We start from the raw sequence: 25,621 nt of genomic DNA on the forward strand, positions 1-25,621 counted from the left end.
TGACCTAGTAATTCCACTATTAGGACATTTTCTTTCCACGTTAGTACAATTTTATCTTATTTAATATATTACATTATATATTAACTAATTTAACATATTAAATAAAACTGTACACATACACACACCCATATACTTAAGTGCATAAACGTGGTTATATCCTACATTCTTTCTGTGTAGTTCACTCTTACTGTTTCTTGACTCCTTTTCCCCTTCTCCCATGTCCCTTCTCCCTGTAACTCATGTTTATTTAATTGTACACAGACATACACAGGCTGGTTTGGTCTTTGTTGAGTTCTGTGGAAGAAGGATGTATGACTTAATCTTAGCATACAGAGAAGTACAAGGATGTTCATCGCAGCACTATTTGTATTACACAAATTGGAAAGAGTTTAAATGACCTAAGGGTGTAGTTGAATAAATTATGGTTCCTCCAAAAAATGTGCAAAAGAACTACATGTACTCCTAATGGAGAGATTTCTAAGATACATAATGTGAAAAACTGTAAGCCATAGAACAATCCATATAGAATAATATTTATTTTAAAAGATGTGTGCACTTGCCTTGTGCTGGTGTTTATGTTTAAGAACTTTCTAGAAGAATAAATAAGACACATTGTTTGTTCCTGGGGAGTGGGACTCTTGGAGGAATCTGGGACAAAGTGTTCCTCTTCCTCACTCCTGTTTCAGTGTTCTTTATCACTCACAAAAGTATCTGGTAAGCATTATAACGTGATTGTCATTAAAATGGAAGGGGGGATTAGAAAACAATGCAGCAAATACACATTGGAAAATACACATCTTAAGAAGTAATGAAAAGAACTGTGAATTCAATGTTACTTTCCTATTAAGTAGCAAATGAGAAATATTTAATCCTGTTACTGTAATGTTGCTGAACTATGTGCTGATCTAAACCTTTGGAAAGGATTATAAAACTATAAAATTGGTTGTACTTTTGATTAATTTGACTTTGGGGAATCAACTTTAGGAAGATGCAATTTATAAAAGGAATTAAATACACAAAGATTCTTGTAGAAGCATTCAATTAAAGAAAAGATGTGTGTTATCAAGAATACACCAGGTAAAATTCTAGCTCTTTCTAGGACCCTCAGTCACTTGACCCAAATAGTGCCCAAGGGCAGATGGTTGGCATTAGTTCTCCTGAGAAATAAACAGGCAGTCTGGTTTATTAGTCAGCCCCTTGCAAATTCGGTTAACAGGGTCATTGCTCTAGCTTTTGATGAAGAATTGACAGACCTGAGTTCTTTTTTTTTTTTTTTTAATCTACATGGGAAGGTAGAATTTTTTTTTTCAAAGTTTATTTATTTTTGGGACAGAGAGAGACAGAGCATGAACGGGCGAGGGGCAGAGAGAGAGGGAGACACAGAATCGGAAACAGGCTCCAGGCTGCGGGCCATCAGCCCAGAGCCCGACGCGGGGCTCGAACTCACGGACCGCAAGATCCTGACCTGGCTGAAGTCGGACGCTTAACCGACTGCGCCACCCAGGCGCCCCGTGAGTTCTTGAACCTACAGATGTGAAGGCTGGATCCTGGACTTCTGGTTGGAGATTGCTTTTGAGGCTGGACAATGACTGACCAGTCTCTCCACCCACCCTCACTGTGTGTCGAGACTATTACATTTCACTATCTGGGCACTGTATTTTCTTTAATGCAGACAACATTGTTAGTTTTTTGTGTGTTTGCTCCTACTTTGGGCTGACTCTGTACCTTGCATAACCTTCAACACAAGGTTCACATAAATGGGTGTGTATACATGGTTTTTTAAATAGAGAAGATTATTCCTTCGTGAGATCTCCTAGGCAAAGTCTTTTAAAAACGAGGTTCCATAGGGGTGTGGGTGGGGGGATGTACAACAGTGAAAGGGATCCTTGCAACCACTTTTTGAGATTCATTCATTCTTTTATTCAGCAAAATAGTTGAGTCCTGACTATACTGAACAGTGTGTAACAGGTATGTGTCCAAATCCTTGCATGGTTTACTCTCTGGAATGGGAGATAGAAACATGTAAACAGGCAATTCCAGTATAGCGTGATAAATGCTGTGATGGGGGACAAGTTCATGATCCTGCAGGAGGGCAGACATTATCTTGTTGAATTTTCGCAGTAGCCCTATGAGGCAAGGGGTTGTTTGACAGCTGAGGCCCAAGAGCTTTATTTACAGAAGTCTGGGTAAGAAGTGATGGTGGCTCAGAGTGGGGTGGTAATAGTAGAGTTGGAGAGATTGGAATGAACATAGGGTATGTGGTAGTTTATCAATTCTGAGAGTTTTTTCTACAGTTTTGAAATTGGGATGCATCCAAAGTACAAGGGAGGGTTTGGCCAGAGATAGTGATAGTGGTAGGAACATTGAGTTCATCATTAACAATAGAGAATCGGGTGTAATTACAGATAAGATGATAGACTCATTGGTGGGAGGACAAGGCAATTCCTGTCTGATTGCTTCTATTTTCCCAGTGACTTATGAGAGAAGGTCATTAATAGAGTTGAGGAGGTTCTGGCAGTTTGAAGGCAGAAGTGCTACAGAAATCCATAATGCAAGGGGTGAGGGACCAGTTTTCATTGATCACTCTGAGCCCAATTCGTAATCTCTGATGGCCACTGACTGTTGCTTTTTAGCCCAGGATTCTTTGTTAATACTACAACAACAGGGGCGCCTGGGTGGCTCCGTTGGTTACACGTCTGACTTTGGCTCAGGTCATGATCTCACAGTTCATGAGTTCAAGCCCCGCGTTGGGCTCTGACATCTTAGAGCCTGGAGTCTGCTTCGGATTCTGTCTGTCTGTCTCTCTCTCAAAAAATAAGTAGACATTAAAAAAAAATTTTTTTTAAATACTACAACAAGATAGACGGGGAGAAATACCATATTTTATTAAATTTTTTTTTGAAGTTTATTTTGAGAGAGAGAGGGAGCAGGGAGGAGCAGAGAGAGAGAGAATCCTAAGCAGGCTCTGCACTGTCAGTGTGGAGCCCAAAGCGGTGCTCAAACTCACAAACTGAGATCTGAGCTGAGGTCAGATGCTTAACCAACTGAGCCACCCAGGTGCCCTGGATCCTTTGAAGTTTTTGAAGGTTTTTGTTTAATACATCTTCAAAGCTTCTAATGTGATTTCTTAGCCCTTTCATGACAGGGTTCTGGTTAAGCCAACTGGCTTTTCCAAGGTGCATCTATTCTGCTTTGAAACACTGTCTAGGAACTTGTACTCCTGGTGGCAGATTATACTTGGAAAAGGTATCTAACAAAATTTGTCTCCTTTTTGACCACCTGTTTTCTTCTTAGCACTTTCTTCAGACTGCTTTTCCTGTCAGTTACCATCCCCCGTGGAATTCGATGATTTGTCTTCAGGGATTAGAGTGGGGTTCTCTGTCATGTAACTTGTGGCATGTTTTTGATCCCTTCTTTCTTTTGTCTGACCCCTAATTGTGTGTTGTGTGTAACACAAAAGTATGTAAGAACAGAGTTGAAGCACGAATCACGTTTGAGTTTATATGTAGTGCTGTTTGTCGATAATAGGTTTCAAGAGAAACAAGGTCACGTTTTGGCCCATACCTGGGAAACCTTTTACTCAGCAAGAGTTTTCTTTACTAATATAAAAAAATTTTTTTTGAGGCCTAGTGATTGATAAATGAATAGGAAATTGAGCCAAGGGTGTTGAGCCAGCATGTGTCTTGGAAGACTGAAAAACTTATGTAATCAGTCCCAACAGTCAACCTCAAGGCTAAAACAAAAGCCCTCAAGAAGTGGTGGTTAAGCTTGGGAGAAAAAATAGTTACAGAGAGTGAGGGAGACAAACCATAAGAGACTCTTAAATGCAAAGAACAAACTGAGGGTTGATGGGGGGATGGGGGAGAAGGGAAAACGGGTGATGGGCACTGAGGAGGGCACTTGTGGGGACGAGCACTGGGTGTTGTATGGAAGCGATGAACCACAGGAATCTACCCCCCAAACCAAGGGCACACATTACACATTGTGTAATTACCAATGTGACAATATATTTAAAAGAATTAAAAAAAAAAAAGAAGTGGTTAAGCTTAACTTTTTCTGTGGAAACCCTTATAACTATCATGACCCTTTTGGTTTTCTCTGTGTCACAACAACTAATAAGATTACCTGTGATCAGGTCCTAGAATGTAGCCCGGCTCCAGCACCAAAGTGATGTTTTATTGCAGGTGGATTGTGGACGAATGTCATGGAGGGATGTCCGGTCAGCTGCTGTCTGGAGAACTGAAGGATCTCAAGCCAGAACATGCTTTGGCGTCGACTCAGGCATTGCTGTGCAGCTGTAATGTGCCAGGCAGCCTGCCACGGGAGGGGTGAGAGGGGAGGTGTGGGTAGGTGGGATGAGTGTTGGGGCCTCTGGCACATTATTGGGGGGTAGAGAAGCGAGAGGCCCCAACATCATGGTTCCCTGCAGAGAGCAGTTGCAGCCTTGAAATCACCCTTTGTTTGCTCCCCGAGAGCCAAAGCATAAGAGACTTAAAAAACTGAGAACAAACTGAGGGTTGATGGGGGGTGCGAGGGAGGGGAGGGTGGATGATGGGTATTGAAGAGGGCATCTTTTGGGTTGAGCACTGGGTGTTGTATGGAAACCAATTTGACAATAAATTTCATATATTAAAAAAAAAAAAGGTGGCCATCAGCCTTGTCCACTTATCTAGATAGCAATCCCAATAAGTAGGCCCTCTTCAAGCACTAAAGCCCCAAAAGATGTCCTCCTTGCTCTTTTTTCCTTCTGATGTTTATTTGTAATCTCTTCATCCTCGAGTCCTTTCACCCATGGCCCCCTTTCTCAGAATTCACTTTTGTATCCTTTATTTATTTATTTATTTATTTATTTATTTTTTTTCACATCTTTAAATAGAAATCACTTGGCAGAAAATGGGCTTCTCGCAGGCAGCTAATGGTGCTCAGCTAACATTCTTCCCCTATCTTTGATTCTGCAGTTAAAGGCTAAGCAGCCTGTTGCTTCTCATTTTTCTTCACCACCCCCGCCCCCCGCTGTGATCCTGATTTCATAAGCCCTTAAAACCTTTTTGCCTCTCAGGAACTAGAAGCCCTGATTTGTGGTTCTCTCCATTTGAGGTTTTGGCCATGCGGTTATGTATGATGAGGAGTAGCCTGCCTTTATAACCGCGTGTATTTTCTTTTTTGCAGCTGCATCATTATTGTGGACTCAGACAGCGACGAAGAATTGGAGCCCTGTAAGTAGAGTCCACTTGAAGCAGTAATTTCTGTTTCCAGGTGTAACTTAGACATGCCTTTGTAGAGATGACTGAACTGATTTGGGACGTTTGGGGTGAGCTGGTCCTGGACTTGTCCCCACCAGGGCTCGCTCCAGATGGGTCAAATGAAGATTATTTCCCTGCTGTTAGGAGCAGGGACAGTTCTCTGTGCTGCTTTTCCAGTTTGCTTCCTTGACCTTTTTTCTTTAGGCGTCCTTACTTTTATTTCCTCTCTATCTCCCATGAGGGGATATGAGTCTCCCATCCATTTTAACAAGCCCTAACTCCTGGAGTTGGTTTTAGGGAGTTAAAGATATGGGGTGACCACATTTTTATCATGCTTCAGATGCTTCCTGACACCCTCTTTCTTTCTCTGATTTAGTTGTGACCAAAAAGAAGCAGCAGAAACAGAACATTAGGTGAGTAGGAAAAGGAGTGAAATTTAACATTTTTTTGAGGAATGATGCTGTGGGTAAGAAGATTTAAGAATAAACTTCACATGTCTTCTCAATACTGTGTTCAGGGTCACAGTGCGTCTTTGATCTCACCACCCGGTTGAATCTTATATTCTTCATGCCAGGCCCATTATCTAATTGGTTAGTTTCTCCCTCAGCATGTCTATGTGATCTGCCCCCCTCACTTTCAGTTGCCACTACACAGGCCCTTACCCAGTGAAGGGGTGTTGCCCAGGTGCCAGACTATAGGAGGTGATAGAAGAATATTACTGGAATAAATCCAAAATAGGATGCTTAGACAACAGAGGTTTCCACATTGACCACTTGAATGAACTGTAGTGGATTTACTGAAGTATGATTTTCATACAGCAAAAATCACATGTTTAGGTGTATAGTGTGATGAAATTTGATAACGTGTATGGTAGTATAAACATTACCACAATCAGAGGTTCAGGATATTTTTGTCACTGTTATTTACATTTTTAAAATTTTATTCTTTAATTTGTAAATTTTCATAATTTTCCAATATTTTTATTTATTTCCTTAACAGCGAGGGAGCTCGAGTGGGGGAGAGGCTCAGAGGGAGAGAGAGAATCTTAAGCAGGCTCCATGCCCAGCGTGGAGCCCCACACAGGGCTTGATCTCACGACCCTGGGATCATGACCTGAGCTGAAATCAGGAGTTGGATGCTTAACTGACTGAGCCACCCTGGTGCCCCAAGAAATCCAGAAAAGACTTTCAAGGAGGGAATAAACGAGATGGCAGTGGCCCATCAACCTGGCAGCTTAAAATCGGTGACCATGGTGAAAGTGGATTAGCGGATTTATGTCTGCGACACGTGCAGGCAAATCCTCTGACAGGTGTTTTGAGTAATTTTCTCACCCTAAAGGTGTGTAAGACTTCTCGTACACTGTTTGGAAAGTACAGAAAGATGGTGAATTTCAACCTTTTGGGACTTCTGACTGAAACACCAAAGGCAGCCGAGAACGAGGGCCTCACAGGGGTGCTCACCACCCATACCCTGGGTAGCACAGGGGTTCTGCCATGTTTGACTCCCGCCAGCCCATTTCACTCAGTATTTGACAGATGCCTCCTTTTGAAAAGAGGTTCCAAAGAAGGGGAACAACCGAGTTACTACAGGGACCAAAGCAAGAAAATGTTTCCAAGTGATCCTGTGCATCATACAGGAGTTGGAAGAGGCCATGGGAAGAAGACCAGGGCACTTAACATTTCTCTTTTGTGTTTCCTTGTCTCCTCACTCAGCTGTGTGGTGATTGACTCAGACTCTGAGGATGAGTACTTCCGTGAGAACGTCAGAGCTCAGGCATATGAAATAAGCAGTGAAGGCAAGTGTACTAGTAACTGAGTAGGAGCTGAGCTCCGCAGCCCTCACGGTGTAGTGATTTCAGGATGCGCGTCAGCAGCCGTTCTATTCTGAATCACTTAGTAGCGAGTGCCTCCATTTCTTCCCTGTGTGTGCTGGATGTGGCCACGGCCAGAATTCCCCTCGCTCTCCACCCTGGTGGATTTCCAAACACAGCAGCAACTGTTCTCTCTGCTTCAGACCTTGGGCACCCTCCTCCGTAGAGTTCTTGGCCTGCCAAGCATCAGGGAATCAGGGGCCAGGAAGTCAGGAACTGACACTAGGGAGGTGTGAAGGCCGCTCCGCTCCTCCACCTTCTGCTCTTTTCTGAACTCTTCCGTGTGTGGGAATGGCAGAGAGGGCAAGCGATGAGTGAGGGGCGTGGGCTCATTCTTTCCGGCCTGATGGAGACTTAGGTGGGTGATGGTTCTGAGTCCGCCTACAGGGACTTCTCAGGGAGGAACCTTTGCTTTCTCCAGGTAGCTGTTCATCTTTGCCTTTCACCGTTCTCTTTGTTTTCTAGAGATTTCTGTTTTTCTCGGAGCCTGTTTCCCACAGGAGATCTTTGCCCCTTTGGATTCAGAGGCCTATTTATTTATGTATTTATTTACTATTGTTTAAATGTGTGTTTATTTTTGAGAGAGACTGCGAGCAGGGGAGGGACAGAGAGAGAGAATCGCAAGCAGGCTTCGTGCTGCCAGCGCAGCGCCTGATGCGGGGCTCGAACTCACGAACTGTGAGATCATGCCCTGAGCCAAAACCAAGAGTCAGAAACTTAACGGACTGAGCCACCCAGGCGCCCCCAGAGGCCCTTTTAACCTTGCAGGAGGCATGGAGCTACACTCACAGTTCAGAACCTGTTCAGCGGGTGTGAAATGTAGGAAGGCCAGGAGCTTCTTAAGCATCAGGAACGGTATGGTACTTGATCCGTCTTTGCTTACTTCGAGGTATAGGGCATGATACATAGGCCTCTCCTTAAGTTACTGGCTATTTCTTTGGTAATCACCCAAGAGCTACCATTGGCCAAAGTTCCCTGGCTAACCTGGGATGTCAGAGCAAGGAGACAAGAGGAGGCTTGGAACTCTACACTCCTATTTTACTACCTGTCCCCTCTGATTTATTTTTCCCCTTCCTCTCTAGCTCTGAGTGGATGTGCCTGAGTGAGATGGGGGTCCAGGTGCAGCAGAGTAGAGGCTATGACATGCCAAGCCGCTATCAAGGGTCAATGGGAGCCCCAGGGGAAGTAGCTTTAGAGGTAGGGCATGAGTGACAGAGCCAGAAACCAATTCATCACCACAGGCTGCCACTTGCTGACCCGTTTAGTCAGAAGATCCCTATGTTTTTGAGGATGACCTTTGTTGTTTTTTTTTTTTTTTAACGTTTATTCATCTTTGAGACAGAGAGAGAGAGAGCATGAACAGGGGAGGGTCAGAGAAAGAGGGAGACACAGAATCCGAAACGGGCTCCAGGCTCTGAGCTGTCAGCACAGAGCCCGACGCGGGGCTCGAACCCACGGACTGCGAGATCATGACCTGAGCCGAAGTCGGACACTCAACCGACTGAGCCACCAAGGCGCCCCAAGGATGACCTTTGAACTAAGGTTTTTCTGACCTTTCTGTTGGGTGGACCCTTCACTGTGGGCATTCATCCCAGTAATGGAGAGATGAGGAGGGCCCCGATAGGACTGTCTTTGTGTGTCTCTTTACTGTTCTTCACGTGCCCTTTCTTCCGTTACTGTAATTAATTTAGGTACTTTTACAGAAAAAGGAGCTTGACCACATATTTCTAAGATCACTTCTAACCTTTGTCAGTGTACAGTCATTTTTTTCATAGATTGTGAGCAGTGTGTCCCTACTCTCTTTTTTGTTGTTGCTATTGTTGCTTTGTTTTTTACTTTCAACTGCAATTGGGAATTCTTTAAAATTTCTAAGAAGGATGACTTTTTACCATAGCAACACCCACTCCTTCCTCTTTATTGCATATCTGAAATTCTTTGGTAATTAAATGATAGAGGAGACTCTCAAATTACATGATCCCAAATCTGCAATTGTAGGATAAAGAGCTTTTGCACCACAAATATATTTTTGCATCTTGTCTATGCTGTAGTGTGTGTGTGTGTGTGTGTGTGTGTAACATCTGGAATCCTAGAAACCTGGAAGTTGGGCTCTGAACAGACTCCAGAGAGCATGTGGTATTAGACATGCCATGCCTCATTTCCAGATGAAGGGACGCTCGGGAAGGGCGGGGACATTCCAAATGTTCCCAAGGTCTCTCAATGCTGGTGTTAGGACTGAACCCTTCACACTTACATCAGTGGCTCTGAGAGCTTTGCATTTATGGACTAGTTAGAACATTAAATTTTGTCTAAAAATGGGAGCAAATTCCAGTGCCATCTAGTATCAGTGTAATTGCATAAAGTATAGAAAGCAAAAGTTCAGGGAGGATGTAATCTCAAGGACAATCCTTTAAATTCTAGAGCTCGAACTTGGTAGGGAAAAAGTCCACTTTATTCTGATTTATCTTGTTTTTCTGTGGAGCAATGACAGCACACAAGTCTGCAGAGCTGTGTTTGGGAACCACCGAGCACCTGCAATGTGCTACATAGTGTGATTTGGAAAATTGCCATAGACTTGGGTTGCTATTTTATCTGTCTCTGCTCTCAGTCAAGTAAAGAAGGGATAGAGGGAAAACAATCTAAAATAATGGATTCTTTCTTTAATTTTTTTTACTTTAAGTTTATTTATTTTGGGGGGAGAGAGAGAACCGGGGAGAGGTAGAGAGAAGGAGAGGGAGTCCCAAGCAGTCCCTTAAGCACAGAGCCCAACATGGGACTTGAATCCATGAACCCTGAGATCAGGACCTGAGCCGAAATGAAGAGTCGGATCCTTATCCGACTGAGCCACCCAGGTGCCTCTAAAATAATCCATGCTTAACTGTGAGTCATAATGTCACAGCTTCCAGTTTGTTAAATTTGTGCTCAATAATCTAAAGTGGAGTGTGAAAGGGGGACAGAGGGAGTATATTTCTACATGATTGTGTCTTTTGAATTTCAGATGAGGTTCTATATGTGTCTTCTAACATTGAGAAGCCTGCCATCGATGAGCCTCCAATAGTTATTTCTGATGATGATAGTGATTTCGAGGGCCCCATGATGATCATAGATGACAATTTGTGTGGTCAGGGCCAAAGCTCCTCAAATGAAAAAGAGATGGAGGCCTTTGATGTCTGCCAGCACAATTCATCTGCTGGTGTTGCTGAGCTGGGCGGTGGTGAAAATCTCTGCCCACCGCCAGGTGTTGCTGAGACTGAGGTCGAGATTCCAAATGAAGAGCCAGCACCTGTGGTGGAGCAACCAAGGAAAAGGAAGAGCAAAACCAAAAATATATGTGTGGTGCCCGGTAAGCCAGTTGAATCAAGTAGGCCTGTCCCACTGAACAAGCCCAGCACCGCCCCCCCACCACCTGCCTGCAGTGTGCCAGCCATGCCTGCCATGCCCTTTCCCCTGGATATGTCTGTCTTGTGAGGTCTGCCTGTCCTGATCGCCAACCTTAAGCCATCTCAGCAGGTCCCTAGCGGCCAGGAGAGACAGCCATCCCGGTGAAAAGGATCTTTCTGGAAATGGGGGAGGAATGCCCACGTCTTAGTATTTTACCATTCCCTCCATGCTTTCTCTTTGTGCTTTCTGGCCTGAGGATATAATCCCTTTTTTCTTGGGACCCAGCCCAATGTTCAGTTCCTGTAGGGAACTGTAGGTCGGAGATGTTCCACCCTCCTGGATTCCCAAAGTTCTCAGACCCCCATCTCTACTAGAGCACTTACCCAGCTGTCTTTTGTTGTTGTTTTTTGAGAAAGGGGGGTGCAGGCGAGCTGGGGGGGACAGAGAGAGAAGCAAGGCTCACCAGAAACGGGGCATGAGTTCACCCGATACAGGGCTTGAACTCACGAATTGTGAGATCATGACCTGAGCCACCCAGGCGCCCCACCCTCCCCAGCTGTCTTATGTTTCTGAAACTGTTCCCCCAGTAGATAGTGCGCCTCTTGTGAAGACCTCTAGGGAAGACCTAACTCATTTTGAAGTCTCTCCCAGGGTCTAGCCAGGTATTTTGCACATAATAGATGTTTAATACTTTTTTTTTTAATAACCAAATAAATGATACTCCTGATGGGGAAGTCTCTGGCTAGAGCAGTTAGCAGTATATGGGTGCTAGAAATCTTTCCATCTGGCTTGCGTATCGAGTGTTGGCACTGCCTATGATCCAGTCTTGCCCTTGGAGCAAGTGTGGACAGCATTCCTTACACTGCGCGTGCCTCAGGTGCCCACACAATCTGACCTATAGCAGCATGCTCATGTGGTCTCATTATAGTCCCTGGTACCTATGACAGAACCCTACCCAGCCTACTCTCTGCTGGCAGCTCTGTGATTCCCATAGATAAAAATCTGTCACGCTGGCCAATGGACAGTATACAGGCTTTAGACCGTTTTCGTTTCTAGATGGTGCTCTGGGTGTGGCTGTGGGGCCTCCTCCTGGGTTTACCTTTCTGCCAGCTGCTTGCTGGGATCAATTTTCAGGGTGCAAACGAGCTATTCTATTTTCAGCTGTTACAGCACCAAAAACACGTGGGCCTTCAAAGAAGTTTGCTTCTAAGAGGAAGCCCCATGCAGCAAAATGTGACAAAAGCCATACTGGGTACGTACTGTCCATATCGGACTGAACGGGAATTGATTGTATAATTGTCATGTGTTAAGCAGTCCACTGGGCATGAGAGCGGGTCTTCAAGGGGATGAAAGAGTCTGGGGGGGGGGACAGTGTGTCCATCCCTGAATTGGAAGAGCATAAGAGGGGGGAGGAGGAAACAGAGGAGCAGCCCACTGTTCCACACCTCCCTTTTGCCCCCACATCACCTCTGGCCTCTTGAGGTTTCCTTGGTCCTTAAACTCCGATCAAAAAATGATGTGTGGCCAAACCAGAGCCTTTTTTCAGGCTAAATACTGCTTCGTGGCCACCAGTTTACACTAAACCAAAGCAAATGCAGTGGAGATGGTGAGAAGGCAGAACTGACATGTTCCAATCCATTGGTGTTGGAGGGCAGTTGTCTTCCAGGTTTTTCTAGGGCTTGGGATGTGCCCAGTTGCTCCCACTACTGTTTTTATTCTTGCAAATTTTTAAGGCGTCAACATTAGGGTGAAACTGCTTGTAGTTCCTTTCTTTTTATGAAGTTATAGGTAACTGAGCCTGAAAACAACAGGTCATTTGGACCAAGAACATATTAATACTTGAAGCAAAAAGCTAACAGGTTTTTTTCATTCAGATTCCCCCAACTTCTTACCTTTTCCTTAAAAATAGGATGTTGTAAGCCTAATTTTCGTCATTCTTACTTGCATTCAGGAGTAATATATACTTATATCTGACTTCTCTTAACAAGACCAAGGATATGTCTGAAGCCTGTGTGTTTATTTTGTTTTAACTGTATTTTGGGCCAATAAATGCATCTTTAAAAAATTCTTTTTCTAAAATTTACTTATTTATCTCAAGAGAGCAAGCACAAGTGGGGGAGGGGTAGAGAGAGAGGGAGACACAGAATCTGAAGCAGGCTCCAGGCTCTGAGCTGTCAGCACAGAGCACAATGCAGGGCTCGAACTCATGAACCGTGAGATCATGACCTGAGCTGAAGTTGGACGCTTACCCGACTGAGCCACCCAGGCACCCTGCCAATAAATGCATCTTATGGGAAGAGGAACGGTGTGTTGGGCACTGGGGCAACAGAGCACCTTGGCCCTGAACAGAGGCTCTCCTTGTTTCTGCACTTCCTGCCCGGTGAGGTAGCAAATGGAGTTTGGCGTGTTCTCTCTTAGGTGGATCCCCTTTCAGCAGAGTTTCTTTTGATATATATTTCAGCTGCTTTGCCTGTAGGGCCACGTGTGTTGGGTGGCTCCCAAGTTGCTTTGCTGTGGTGTGACGTGACAGAAGAAGGCATGTAAGCTGCCCCTTTGTGTCACTGTCCTCTGCATCATCCAAAGGAGGCTGGTCTGTTTGGAGTCCTCACTGTTGCCTCGGTGCTTCCTGTTTCAGTCAGGAGGCTTCCTGTTGTGCTTAGCATTTGTTCCTGTGTAGCTGGTCATAGTGTCTGATGTACCCATTTGGGGTCTCGTTGGTTGCTCTGATGTGGAGATTGTTCCACCTGCAGCAAAGTGGCACAGGCATTGTGGGGAAAGGTATGCTAAGCCACAGTGCCTGCTTGATGTGAGCGCTGATGCACATGGGGGTCACGTTCTCTGCCGAGGCCTGTAGGTGGTTTAGGTTTTCATCTGCTACCTTTCCAGGTGCAGATTTGCTTTCAGAGCTAAGTCATTGGAGGCAGAAGTGTTAGTCACCAGGGGCAGGCTTTGGGGTGAAGACGCTTACTTTTAGCTGTCTTTGCCTCATTTGGTATTTCTTTCCTCTCTGTGCCCCAGCCACCCCACTGTGACATAAGGGGTTAATGAGTGTGCTACAAAATCTCAGTCTCAGGAGTTCTGTTGAGTTAGAAGCTCACTTAACCTGTGTCTGCTCTGGTTTTATGTGTCCAGCTCTGTGGGCTCATCTCTTTGGTCTTGTGGATTATTGTTGGCCAAGAGAAAAACACTTTAGTTTAAATAGCTGTTACAACTGTGAGTCCTTTATGTGATTAGCACTATTCTTTGTGCATTTGAATTAGGCCTCGAAAGATGGGGCAGCAATAGTGGTCTAATGGGAAAACCATGAGATTTGGGCCAGAAGATTCAGCGTCTGGGAACTTTGGGCAGGTCACCTAACCTCTGACCTTCAGTTTCCTCATCCGTCAAGTGGAGATAGGAAGAAGAGCAATAGCTTCTTTGGGGGGTGGTGATGAGGATCAAATAAGGTCATGCAAAAAAGAAGTTCTCCACAAATGGTAAAGCACTACACTCATGGTTGTTCTCAGGAGAGGTAGAGATGTACTCGTTCTAGCGGTCATGGGCACATATGCTGTGCCAAGGCATGAACGAACTGTGGGAAATCACAGTTCCTGTGCAGAGAATGTTTAACTTGCCTACTTTGGCCAGAGTAGAAATGGTAGCTGGAACACAGATGTTGGGACCGGATTGACCTGGGCCTTGAATGCTAGGCCCAACAGTCAGTGAAAAGCCAGGGAGGGACATAATTGGAACACGGCCTAGAAAAAATGAACCTGAAGTGTGTGTGTGTGGTTGGACTAGAAGGAAAAGAGCCTGGAGGTTAGGAGCACAGAGGACTGCTGTAGTGGCAAGGCATCAAGGGGAAGAGGGGAACTTGAACTAGGCTCGTGACCGTGGGGTGGAAAGAAAGGCTGGATAGAAGAGATGATGTGAAGGAGATAGCAGTCTTTGTGCCTGTTGAATATATGAGGCAGGGGAGGAAATGAATTTTAAAATGTCTCTGAGGTCTTCAGCCTGCTATAACAGAAGTCAGATAGTTAAACACATTGAGCGGGGGGACATACTCCTGTTAATCAGGTGGAAATTTGCGTCAGGCGATTGTAAATTCAGAACTGGATCCCAGGAGAGAGAACAAGACTGCAGATACAGGTGTGAGATCACTCCAGTGGAGTTTGTAACCACGGACTTCACATCTCTGAGGATGCAAGCAGTGAGTAGGAAAAGTCTACAAACGGAACTTTGGGAAATGCTCTCCTATAAGGTAGTTAGAAGGAAGAGGGACCGGCAGGTTTTCTGAGTCTCTCCGGATATGACCTGTACGTATACATTTCTGCTATTTACTTCTTTAGCTATACAAAACTTAGTTGAATTTACCTTTGCAGGCATTCCATTTGTGAAATACCTGGATGTTTCTTGCATGACGTGGAAAAGGCAAAGCCGTATTCTGGAAGGAAGTTCAAGAAAAATAAGGACATCCTGGTTCAGGAAATGTACAGTCTGTTTAACAGATCTGTCTTTGACAAAAAGGTACAGTCGGTGAATAGACACTTAATGAGCACCTGTCATATGCCCAGTGCTCTTGGGCGCTGTGAGGTGTGCAGATATGCTAGCTGTATATTTCCTGCCCTTGAGAGGTGTCAGTTTAGATGGGGAGATGATACATGCACACGTGAAAGAAACAGACAATGTTTGTGGGTAATAATATATGGTACAGACTTGTTACCAGCACAGGACCTCAGCAGAGGCAGAAAAATCACTGAGTGCCTCAGTGGTGAGGAAATAAGATTGGCTGTGGAGTGGGGGGAGACTGAAGGATGTGGAGAGAGTGGCAGTGATGGGGGAAGAGGGCATGTGTGAGGCATGTATTGAGGCTTGACTATCTGGAAGAGAGGGTTTATGGTGAGGAATAATGGGGAAGAGCTGTGTGACCTTGGGCAAGTTACCTCCCCCCTCCCTTGCCTCGGTTTTCTTGGTTTTCTCATCTGCAAAATGGGAGTGATAATACTACCTGCTACTTCATAGAATTATGGTTGGGCCTAGGGAAGGTAATACACCTGGAGTACCTAGAACAGGGCCTATGACCTAGTAAGTGATACACGTCGGCCATCACTTGTTTTTGGTAGCGTAGCACTAGATAACGGAGGGCCTTTGGAATCAGATTGGAGGGGGGCGCTGAAATTGAAATCAGCAGGCACCACCTCACAGGGACAGGATAGGACACAAAGCGTCTACTGAGGGAAACTAACCTGTCTGTAGTGTGGGGCCTATACTGGATTGGAGAGAACCTGGAGGCAGAGAGACTCAGTGGTCATTAGGTTTTTCAGACTCTTATTATTGCTGCTGATGAAATTTCCTGCCAGTAGGGTTTTCAGATCTTTCTAAGGCTCCCCAGCCTTTGGGTAAATCACTCCTGATGACTGGGGTGTTACCTCACGGGACCGAGGAGTAGACCAAGGTGCATGTACAATCTCACCTCACCACTTTTAGTACCCACAGGGTTCCATTCCTACCTCGGTGGGTTTGCACTTCTCTCCCTGACGCTTGTCCCCGTGCCGGGCAGTGCACATCTTGCTTTTGCACACACTCAGCAGTCTCCCTTCGGTCCTGATTGCCTGTCAGTTGTTCTCACCTGGGCTTCAGCCTGGCTTTGATTCTCCCCAGAACGTTTAGGCTTGCAAAACTCCTGAGCCAAGATCCTTTGGTCTGCTCGAAGCTGCTCTCTGACTTGCCTGCTTTGCTTTTTGTTCTCAGCTGCCAGAGAAAATCGATATCGGCTGGAATAAGAAGATGCTGAGAACTGCTGGCTTGTGCACCACTGGCGAGACACGGTACCCGAAGAAGGAGCGTTACGCGAAGATCCAGATTTCTCTGAAAGTCTGCGACTCCGCAGGTGATGGCAGCCTTCTGACACAGGCCCATGAAGTTACTCTTAAGTCCTGGTGTTTTCTGGCAGCCTTTGTCACAGCTTCTCCTGCCATTCCTGGGTAGATAGGCCTACTACGAATGTCTTGCTCAGAAGACATTCCTAACGATGTCTCCTCATTCCTGAGAATCCAACTTGGCCATCTTTCCATTAGGGTAACTTTCTCACTGCAGCTGGCTCCCTGCTAACTGAGGTTCAGGGTCCCCCGTAGCTAACCAATCAACCAGATTTTCATAATGACCCTCCTGTCATCATTCCTTTGCCCCTACCCAGGTGTAAGGCCTTGTCACCTCACCCTTCTCCCTGCTCCACTCAGTATCCTACATACCACCATGTCGCTTTTCCACAAAACACCAGGCTTTCCAGGCTCTCGCAGCCTGCCCCCCACTCTGCTCAGCCAGGCTTATCTCTAAGCATGCCGCCTCTAGCGTGTCCTGTGCTTCAGCGAAACTTTCTTCACACTGCGTCTCAGAATGCACCACACAGCTTCCTGGCCTTGTCCTTTGTTTACATTTCTCACCACACCTAGAATGGCCTTTCAAATTTGCAAAGCCAGTCAGTTGTTAGGGGCCCAGCTCAGAATCCCCCTTTTTCCGTGGAGCTTCTCCTGACCAAACCCCAAGGCCATAGCCACTGCTCCCCACCCCGTCCACTTAACGTAACCTAGGTCTTGACTGGGTGTATTTGTAGCAGCAGCATCCCCCAAAAAGAAGAGCATGCTGGAGCTGTCCTGAAAGGATTGTTGTCTCTGACATCAACAAAATCGGTTACATAGGGGACAGATGTCCCTTTCAGAATCCTGGGAAGCTAACACTCATGACTGCCCATGTAGACTTGTAGCAGATGGCTTTGCGTGTGGTGGGGTTGAGAGTCTAGTGGGTAGCAGGCCGGAGGGAATGGGTTTAAGTGCTCATGTTTCCTTTGCCTCCCTCTCTTCCAAGACCGCCTTCGGGATACTTTGATCCATGAAATCTGCCACGCGGCCTCCTGGCTGATTGATGGTGTTCGTGATTCTCATGGTGACTCATGGAAGTTTTATGCCAAAAAATCGAACCTGGTGCACCCAGAGCTGCCCGTGGTCACCCGTTGCCATAACTACAAGATTAACTACAAGATTCATTATGAATGCACTCAGTGCAAAGCCAGGTGAGACCCTTTGCCTCTCAGACTTTCCTCTGTTCTATTTCTGCTATGACTTCCAGCTGGCTCTCTGTGATTTTGTTGGTAAGTATGTGGCCAGCTGGCTGGACGAGTGAAACATCTCTACTCCTTTCCGTGTCTTCCTCCTTCATTCTCTTCTACTTTGAGCTGACCTCAGACTGCTGCTGCTGCTTGGTGCCCCACTCTCTGAGAAGCCAGGCAAAAAGTCTTGCTTTGGGCCAGCGCCAGCAGGTCGGAGAAGATGCTGAGGTACAGTGACTGATTCCCTTACTGCATGATGTCTCTTCCTCCTTAGAGTCGGCCGCTACACCAAATCATTGAACACCGACCGCTTTATCTGTGCCAAGTGCAAGGGGACTCTGGTCATGCTGCCGCTAACTCGTAAGGATGGGACCCCCATTGCGCCCCATGTGAGACCATTTGCCAAGTATGTGCAGGAGAATTATAGATTGGTTAAGCAGTCAGCGGAAGGGCTAAGCCATGGCGATGTGATGAGACAGCTCAGCAAGGATTATGCCCTTAAGCACAAGCGAAATCCTTAAGGTTATCTGAGACTATACTTGTGCGAGCTGAGTCCTCCACTGCTAAGAAGTTTTAGAAAACATTTGTTTCTGCAATGAATACTAGGATTTAAGTGCGTTTTTATAGCTTCATACTGTAGTGATGATTGTTCTTAACTAAGGATTCTGTTGGTAACCATTCCGTGCCTTTGACAGTACTCAGAAGCCCTTTGGGTCCACCTTGGGTGTTACTTAGACTCCATAGTTTTAAGACATAGAACAAAATACAGTAAGAGAAGCACATAGTTTTAAGATTAAGACATAGAACAAGATACAATAAGAGAAACCCATAGTGTTAAGACGTAGAATAAGATATAGTAAGAAAAACCCATAGTGTTAAGACCATAGTTTTAAGATTAAGATGTAGAGGGGTGCCTGGGTGACTCAGTCGGTTGAGCATCCGACTTCGGCTCAGGTCATGATCTCATGGTTTGTGAGTTTGAGCCCCGTGTCAGGCTCTGTGCTGACAGCTCAAAGCCTGGAGCCTGCTTCGGATTCTGTGTCTCCCTCTCTCTCTATCCCTCACCTGCTTGCGTGCTCTGTCTCTTTCTCAAAAATAAATACATTAAAAAATATTTAAAAAAAGATTGAGATGTAGAATAAGATACACTAAGAGAAACCCATAGTGTTAAGACCATAGTTTTAAGATTAAGAGGTAGAACACATACAGTAGGAGAAACATAGTTTTAAGATGTAGAACAAAATGCAATAAGAGAAATGCTTGTTCAAGAGTGGCAGGTTGAGAAAAGGAGAATAGCGCTGGGAAGTGAACCAGATTCAAAGGTGGCCCTCCAAAACCCGGGCTGCTGGCAGGTGGAACCTGTTATACCTACTTAGAAATAAGAGACAGACATGTCTCATGAATTGAGTTGTTCTTGATGTTGAATAAAGCCATGTAAGCCAGTGTAGCTGTTCATAAGATTAGAAAAATAAATAAACTGTTTTCTGCAATTCACTTGTTAACCGAGTCTATTCATTGACAGCCTGACAGCACAGAACAAACTGTCAGGTCTTTTGTCCAAGACCCTGGACATATGAAGCTCTCCACAGTGTGTCTGGAAGAGCACTCTCCATTCTGGTTTTTCTCTATGACTTTTGTGACTGCCCGTAAGCACTTCAGCAGCCCCCCACTCCTGGGAGGCATCCAGGGTACAGACTGGGGCCAAGATTGCATTCATTTCCTATTGCTGCCATGGCAAATGACCACAAGCTTAGTGACTTCAGACAACACAAATGTATTCTCTTACAGCTCTGGAGGTCATAAATCTGGTGCTTGGGGTACTCAGGTACCCCAGGCTCAGTCAGATAAGCGTCCAACTTTGGCTCAGGTCATGATCTCATGGTCTGTGAGTTCGAGTCCCGTGTTGGGCTCTGTGCTGACAGCTCAGAGCCTGGAGCCTGCTTCGGATTCTATGTCTCCCTCTCTCTCTGCCCCCACCCCACCTTGCTCATGCTCTGTCTCTCTCAAAAATAAACATTAAAAAAATCTGGTGCCAACCTCACTGGACTGAAATCCAGGTGTGGGCAGGGCTTGGTTTCTCTCTGGAGGAACTGGGGTTTGGGGATCCATTTCCTTGTCTTTTCCAACTTCTAGAGGGCACCTGTGTTGTTTGGTTTGTGCCTCCCCTTCTGTCCTCCAAGCCAACAACATTTCTCTCTCTCTGTCTCCCTCTCCCTCCCTCCCCTTCTTCCTCCCTTTTTTTCACTTTGAAGGACCCTTGTGATGACATGGGGCCCACATAGATGGTCCAAGAGAATCTACTACTTATAAGGTCAGCTTATTAGCAACCTTTTTGCCATGTAAGGTGACATACAAGTTCTGGGGATTTGAGGGTGGATACCTCTGGGACCCATCCCTCAGACCCCCACAAACATCTTTATTAGTCTAGCATCACTGATATTTTTTATGGGCACAATGTGTTCTGTCCTGTTCCTTCCTTCCATCCTTCCTTCATTTTGCGGATGCTTTGAGTCTTTCAGTGGCCACGCACTCAAGGCTAACCACACATCTAAGGGACTGGGTGTGTGTGCAGGGTGACATGAGCTTCCCTGGCTAAATCCCCAGGTCCCTCCCTGCCGATCCCGCTTCCATCCAGGTCTTCAGTCTCAGCAAAGGCCCAGCTGATGAGTGAAACTGGATCGTGGCACATTGGTGACTTAATTAGGGGGAATTGACAGTGCAGCGGTTCCACCCCTGCAAAGGGAGGGTCCTAACTCTGTAGGCTTGCCACCTACCCTTCGGGGGAGCCCTGGTCATTTCTTCTACTCACATCGACCTCAGCGATTGCCCACCCGTGCCTCCGGGTGGCTTATGTGCAAATGACTGTCCTCAAGTCCTCCAACCTTGGTGCTTTTCGTCCAGCCCCATGTCACTATCCAAGAAAAAGCCCGCATCTCCTCTTCCCTGTATAAAGCTACATACAGCCTTTGGCTGGGCTCTCTGATACCATCACTTGATCCCAAACCAACCTTGAGTATTTTCAACCCTTCCCTCACCCGAACCCTTAACTCTGGGGCCACTTGCGGTACTAGGAAGCATTGCAGTTTTGCTATTGCCTTCCCTTCTACCCAGAAATGCTGTCTTTGCTTCTCTCTGTCCTTGGAGACCCCACTTGCCTTTTGGGGTCTTCTCATTTCTGTCTTCCAGAAGCCTTCCCAAATGGCTCCAGCCACAGGGCTCTGAGACCCGGGTTCACGGTCTAGGGACAACTCATTTACCTTGTGGCATAGACTGTTTCGTATTGTTACTCTTCCCCATGTCTTCTCTGCTGGCCTAAACTTCTGGAGCACAGGGACCATGTCTTATTCATGTCCGAAGTCCCTTCCCCAAATTATGCCTAAGTGGTGTCCAGCCAGTCCAGTGAACTGTTAGCCCGCACCCATCTACCCCAGTGCTTCCCTGTGAGTGACAGGAGTACCCAAGAGGGCAGAGAGAGGGCTCGACATAGATGTTAACACAAGCAACATCGGTTGGCGTAGATCCGGGGCCAGGCAAAGAGAATAGGAAATGCATCCCCAGAGCCTGGGCAAGGCTGGCTATAAATGATGCACTACTAACACACCCTGGTCCTGATGATCTCATTTATTGAAAAGTTTTAAGCAGAATTTTAGACATAAACATGAGCAAATACAGAGGCCTTGGGGACCACAGCTACAGTCGCTGCTGAGTTGGAGGCCCGGGTCAAGACCCTATAGGGACAGCTTCTATGCTGCTGGCTTCCTGCTCTGTGTACATGGGGAAGGCCAAGGTCTAGTTACTGAATAAGGAGGGCAGCGATGCTCCTAGCAGCCAAGGCAATAAGGGCCCCAAGGCAGCCACCTCTGAAGTGGCAACAGGGCTTGGCAGCTAAGGAGCAGCAGTGGCGTAGCCCCCAGAGCCAGGGGGGTGCCTCCCTGGGAGACCCGGTGATGCCAGGGCCACCAGGGAATCTCAGGAGTGTGCGTGCGTGGGGAATGAGGCTACAGGGAGAGGGAGGGAGGAACTCGGAGGAGCCTGGAACGTGGGGGCAGTCAGGCTGCATGGCAAAAGGAGCACCCCCCCATCCAGCCTTACAAGCCTGAGTAGGAGGCCTCTGTGGTCTCAGACCAGGATGAATCCCGGCGGAAAGATGCCGGCTGCCGCTGGTGCCCTCTTAGGTCAGGGCGGCCCAGGCGCATAAGTAACATCCACATGCGCTCTCGGAACTTGACCCCCACGAAGGCATAGAGCAGTGGGTTGAGGCAGCAGTGCATATAGCCCAGGCCCGAGGTGACTGACTTGGCCACGTCCACACGGCTTTCTCGGCCACAGTTGCGGGACAAGGCCTCCAGGTCCATGAGGGTGTCCACCATCACCACCAGGTGGTAGGGGGTCCAGCAGAGGGCGAAGGCCACCACCACCACCACGACCAGCCGCATGGCCCGCAGCCGCCGCTGGCCCCTGGAGACCAGCAGCACAGCCAGGATGCGGGCATAGCAATAGGCCATGACCAGCAAGGGCAGCAGGAAACCAGCAACCAGCTGCAGCACCCGCAGAGCTGTGCGGCCCACCTGCGGGAAGTTGTACTGACAGTGGGTGGCATTGAGGCGCTCGTCACGGCGGGCCGACAGGAAGACGAAGTCTGGGATGGCAAAGAACAGACACAGTCCCCAGACAACCACACAGGTGAGGGCCACGCGGGCAGTGGGCCCCCGGCGGTACAGCTGGGTGGCATGCACTATGCTCAGGTAGCGGTCAAAGCTGATGCAGGCCAGCAGGAGGGCCCCCGCGTAGAAGTTGATGTTGAAGAGGGCGCCCGCCACTTTACAGAGGCCAGATCCGAAGACCCACTGGACAGCTGCATCCACTGCCCAGAGGGGCAGGGTCAGCACCAGCAGTGCGTCGGCCACAGCCAGGTGGAGCAGGAAGGTGTCGGTGCTGCTCAGGGCCGCCCGCTGGCTCAACAGCACAGCCGCCACCGCGCCATTGCCCAGCAGCCCCAACACGAAGAGGAGGCTGTACAGGGCCGGCAGGAAGGCCCGGTCGAAGTTCAGGCTGAAGTCCTGCGGGCAGGGCGGGGAGGCACAGCAGGAGTCACTCTCGTTTTCTGCGTAATCATAGGAAGAGCTACAGTTTTCCAGGAGGAAGGCAAGCTCAGAGGCGTCGAACACCTGGTGTTCACTCATCTGCAGAGGGAGGGAAGGAGGCAAGGGACTGTGGCAAGGGAGGCAAGGGACTCCTTTGAGCGTTTCCTGGAGTAGCTCCTCTGTCCGGCAGGCCCCAGTTCCTGTCTTTTGTCCAAGCCCCCGCCTATTGAACTCTGTGCCCAGCCCGGGAGCTGGGGTAGTAACTTCCCACATCAACCACCGCTTCTCTCTCACCTGTGTGGGCCATCCCATTAGACCAGGGATTGTGGGCCAGAGGAAGGCTTCCCTCCCACCCTTGTGCCAGGAGCCCTCCCTGCCCCCTTTCCTCACTCTGCCTTCACGGCTTGGCTTGCCCTTCTGTTTCCCTGCCAAGCCTGGTGCTACTACCTGCCTCCCCCCGCACCTCCCCGCAGTCCCCTCTCCGGGTCAGTCACTGGCCCCCCACTTCCCTCCTTAGCCCTTGTCTAGGGATCCCAACTTCCTGCCTCCCGTGGGGCCCCTCCACAAATCACTGAAGTCCTCCCCCTGACCCTGTCACTTGCTTTCTGTTCCTGTTCTTCCCTTCCTCTTCAGGGATGCCACCTGCCACCCCCTGGGGGCTCTCCCACCAAGCTCGGGTAGAAATATTCCATACCCCATTACCCTACACATGACCCCAGAGCTGCCAGCCTTCTCAGTGCCAGTTCAGTCCCACATGGAAGGGTAAGTTCCAAGTCAGAGCCAAAGGGCGCCTTGGAAGCCAACGGCGGCAGGGATCATTTTGCAGATGAGGCCCGGAAGCCAGACAGGGGAGGGGTCGCACCTGTGGTCATACACAAGTCCCTGGCCGAGGTGGATTCCCAATTCCCCGTCCCAGGGCTCCTTCTACTGCAATCCCTGCATCATCTACCTACTACTTACCCAGCCCTCTGGTGGCCCTGGCTCATGAGCCAGCCCTGACGTTTCCCCTGGTCTCCCGGGCCCTCCACTCTGAGCTCCTGTGCCCACCGGCTGGGCAGCAGCACTTACCTCAAGGACCATTGCTGGGCTGATGCTCTGCCTGCAGGGCTGTGTGCTGCCTGCCCCTCTGCTTTGGTGATTGTGGTCGGGAACCTGCACTACACGGAGGAAGTGAGGGTTTCACATGATTGTTGGCGGCAGCCTCTTCCATGGGCTTGTCTATGCTAGACCTCCCTAGAACCGAGGCCACAGGAACTCCTGGCCCGTTCCCCTGGGAACGCTGCTGCTGGGGGACCCGGCCACAAACTGGGGACCAGAAAGTCTGGGGCTTAGGGAAAAACAGGTCCTTTGAGGTGGGGCATCTGGAGAAGCAGAGTGTCTACGAGGTGGAGAGCAGCCCTGCTGCCAGGGGCAAGAACTTCTCCTGCACTGGTGGAGTCAGTGCTCAATACCCTGGCACCCGTGCTCACCTGTCCTGGGCTGGAGTGGATCTTTGCATAATTGTAGATGGCATTGCTAAACATCTTAGGTCTGTCAAAGAGATTAACCTTCTTTAAAAACTAAAATATTTATTTAAAATGTTTATTTTTGAGAGAGAGAGTGAGCCCTAGTGGGGGAGGGGCAGAGAGAGAGGAGGGGACAGAGGATCTGAAGTGGACTCTGTGCTGACAGCAAAGACCCCGACGTGGGGCTCGAACTCATGAGCCGTGAGATCATGACCGTGAGATCATGACCTGAGCCGAAGTCGGACACTTAACCGACTGAGCCACCCAGGCTCCCCAAACTAAAATATTTTGAAGAAAGCCTTCACACTACATCAAGTCCTCCACTATTGCCCCTCCCGATACTCAACAGGGGATGAGGAAAGGGAACTACTAGTAATGAACTTGGTATGTGCTAGACAGTGCTTTAGGTACTTTTTCTGACACTGCCTCATTCAAACCACACAAATCCCTTGTGAGGTGGCAGTGGGGAGTGATTCCCCATGGCTAATCCAGAAAGGGGAAAGGGCTTCACCAGACACTGCAAGTGAGGGTGGGAGCTGGGATTGAACCCACGGCTGTCTGACTCTCTTTTTACTGCTCATCCCACTGCCTTCTGCTTTTTTAAGTGGATGATCTCTGATAAACTATGATAAACTATAATCTATTCATGCAGATAAAAACAAATGAACTTAAGCTATATATTTTGACATGGCTGGAGCTAGAAAATCCAATGACCACATGGCGGAAGAGGCAAGTTACAGAATTATCATGTGGAGTTTCACGCCATTTATGTAAATTCTGAAAACCACACACACAAAGCAAGACCATATTGTTTTGGATACAGCTATTTGTTCTAGAAGTTTAAAACAGGGACTGGAGGGGCACCTGGCTGCCTCAGTCGGTGGAGCACGCAACTCTTGATCTCAGGGTTGTGAGTTTAAGCCCCACATTGGGTGTAGAGATTACTTAAAAAAAATCTTTGTTTTAAATGTTCACTTATTTACTTTTGAGAGAGAGAGAGAGAGAGAGAGCATGAGTGGGAGAGGGGCAGACAGAGAGGGAGACAGAGAATCCCAAGCAGGCCCCATGCTGTTAGCATAGACCCCCGACACGGGCTCAAACCCACAACTTATGAGATCGTGACCTGAGCCAAAAACAAGAGTCGGACGCTCAAACAACTGAGCCTCCCAGGCGCCCCCGCCCCCAAATAAAATCTTAACAAAAAGTAAAAATTAAAAAACAAAACAAAACAAAAAATTAGGGATTGGAGACACTACAAATTCATGAGAGCATTTGCTCCTGGGGCGACAGGAAGAAGAGGGTTGGGGAAGAGTATGTGGACCCTCTCAATTTCAAGGAAAAGCTGTAAACAGCATTTGTAGAGCAAATCAGGCCCTTTATGGTGGTGTGCTACAACAGTTTCTCCCCCCTCCCGGCCCTCTGCCCTCTGCCCTCTGCCCTCTCCTCCTTTCCCTATT

The 25,621-nt window shown here is 47.6% G+C and overlaps 2 protein-coding genes across 2 annotated transcripts; one reads left to right on the forward strand and one right to left on the reverse strand.

Annotated features, from left to right (window-relative positions):
* The first annotated feature begins 9,321 nt into the window (after positions 1–9,321).
* Positions 9,322–19,065, forward strand: GCNA (germ cell nuclear acidic peptidase). Its single transcript, XM_027053663.2, has 6 exons — positions 9,322–10,453; positions 11,653–11,743; positions 14,853–14,997; positions 16,222–16,360; positions 17,335–17,539; positions 17,850–19,065. Exons 1-6 carry the CDS (start codon positions 10,204–10,206, stop codon positions 18,094–18,096), a joined length of 1,077 nt encoding a protein of 358 aa, XP_026909464.2. The 5' UTR covers positions 9,322–10,203; the 3' UTR covers positions 18,097–19,065.
* Positions 19,066–21,160: 2,095 nt separating this feature from the next.
* CXCR3 (C-X-C motif chemokine receptor 3) lies at positions 21,161–23,861 on the reverse strand. Its single transcript, XM_027053648.2, has 2 exons — positions 23,728–23,861; positions 21,161–22,758 (listed from the first exon to the last, which is right to left on the reverse strand). The coding sequence occupies exons 1-2, from the start codon at positions 23,737–23,739 to the stop codon at positions 21,664–21,666; spliced, it is 1,107 nt and encodes a 368-aa protein (XP_026909449.1). The 5' UTR covers positions 23,740–23,861; the 3' UTR covers positions 21,161–21,663.
* Positions 23,862–25,621: the final 1,760 nt, after the last annotated feature.

This window comes from Acinonyx jubatus, chromosome X (genome assembly GCF_027475565.1).
Source record: "Acinonyx jubatus isolate Ajub_Pintada_27869175 chromosome X, VMU_Ajub_asm_v1.0, whole genome shotgun sequence".
Taxonomy (NCBI): Eukaryota; Metazoa; Chordata; class Mammalia; order Carnivora; family Felidae; genus Acinonyx; species Acinonyx jubatus.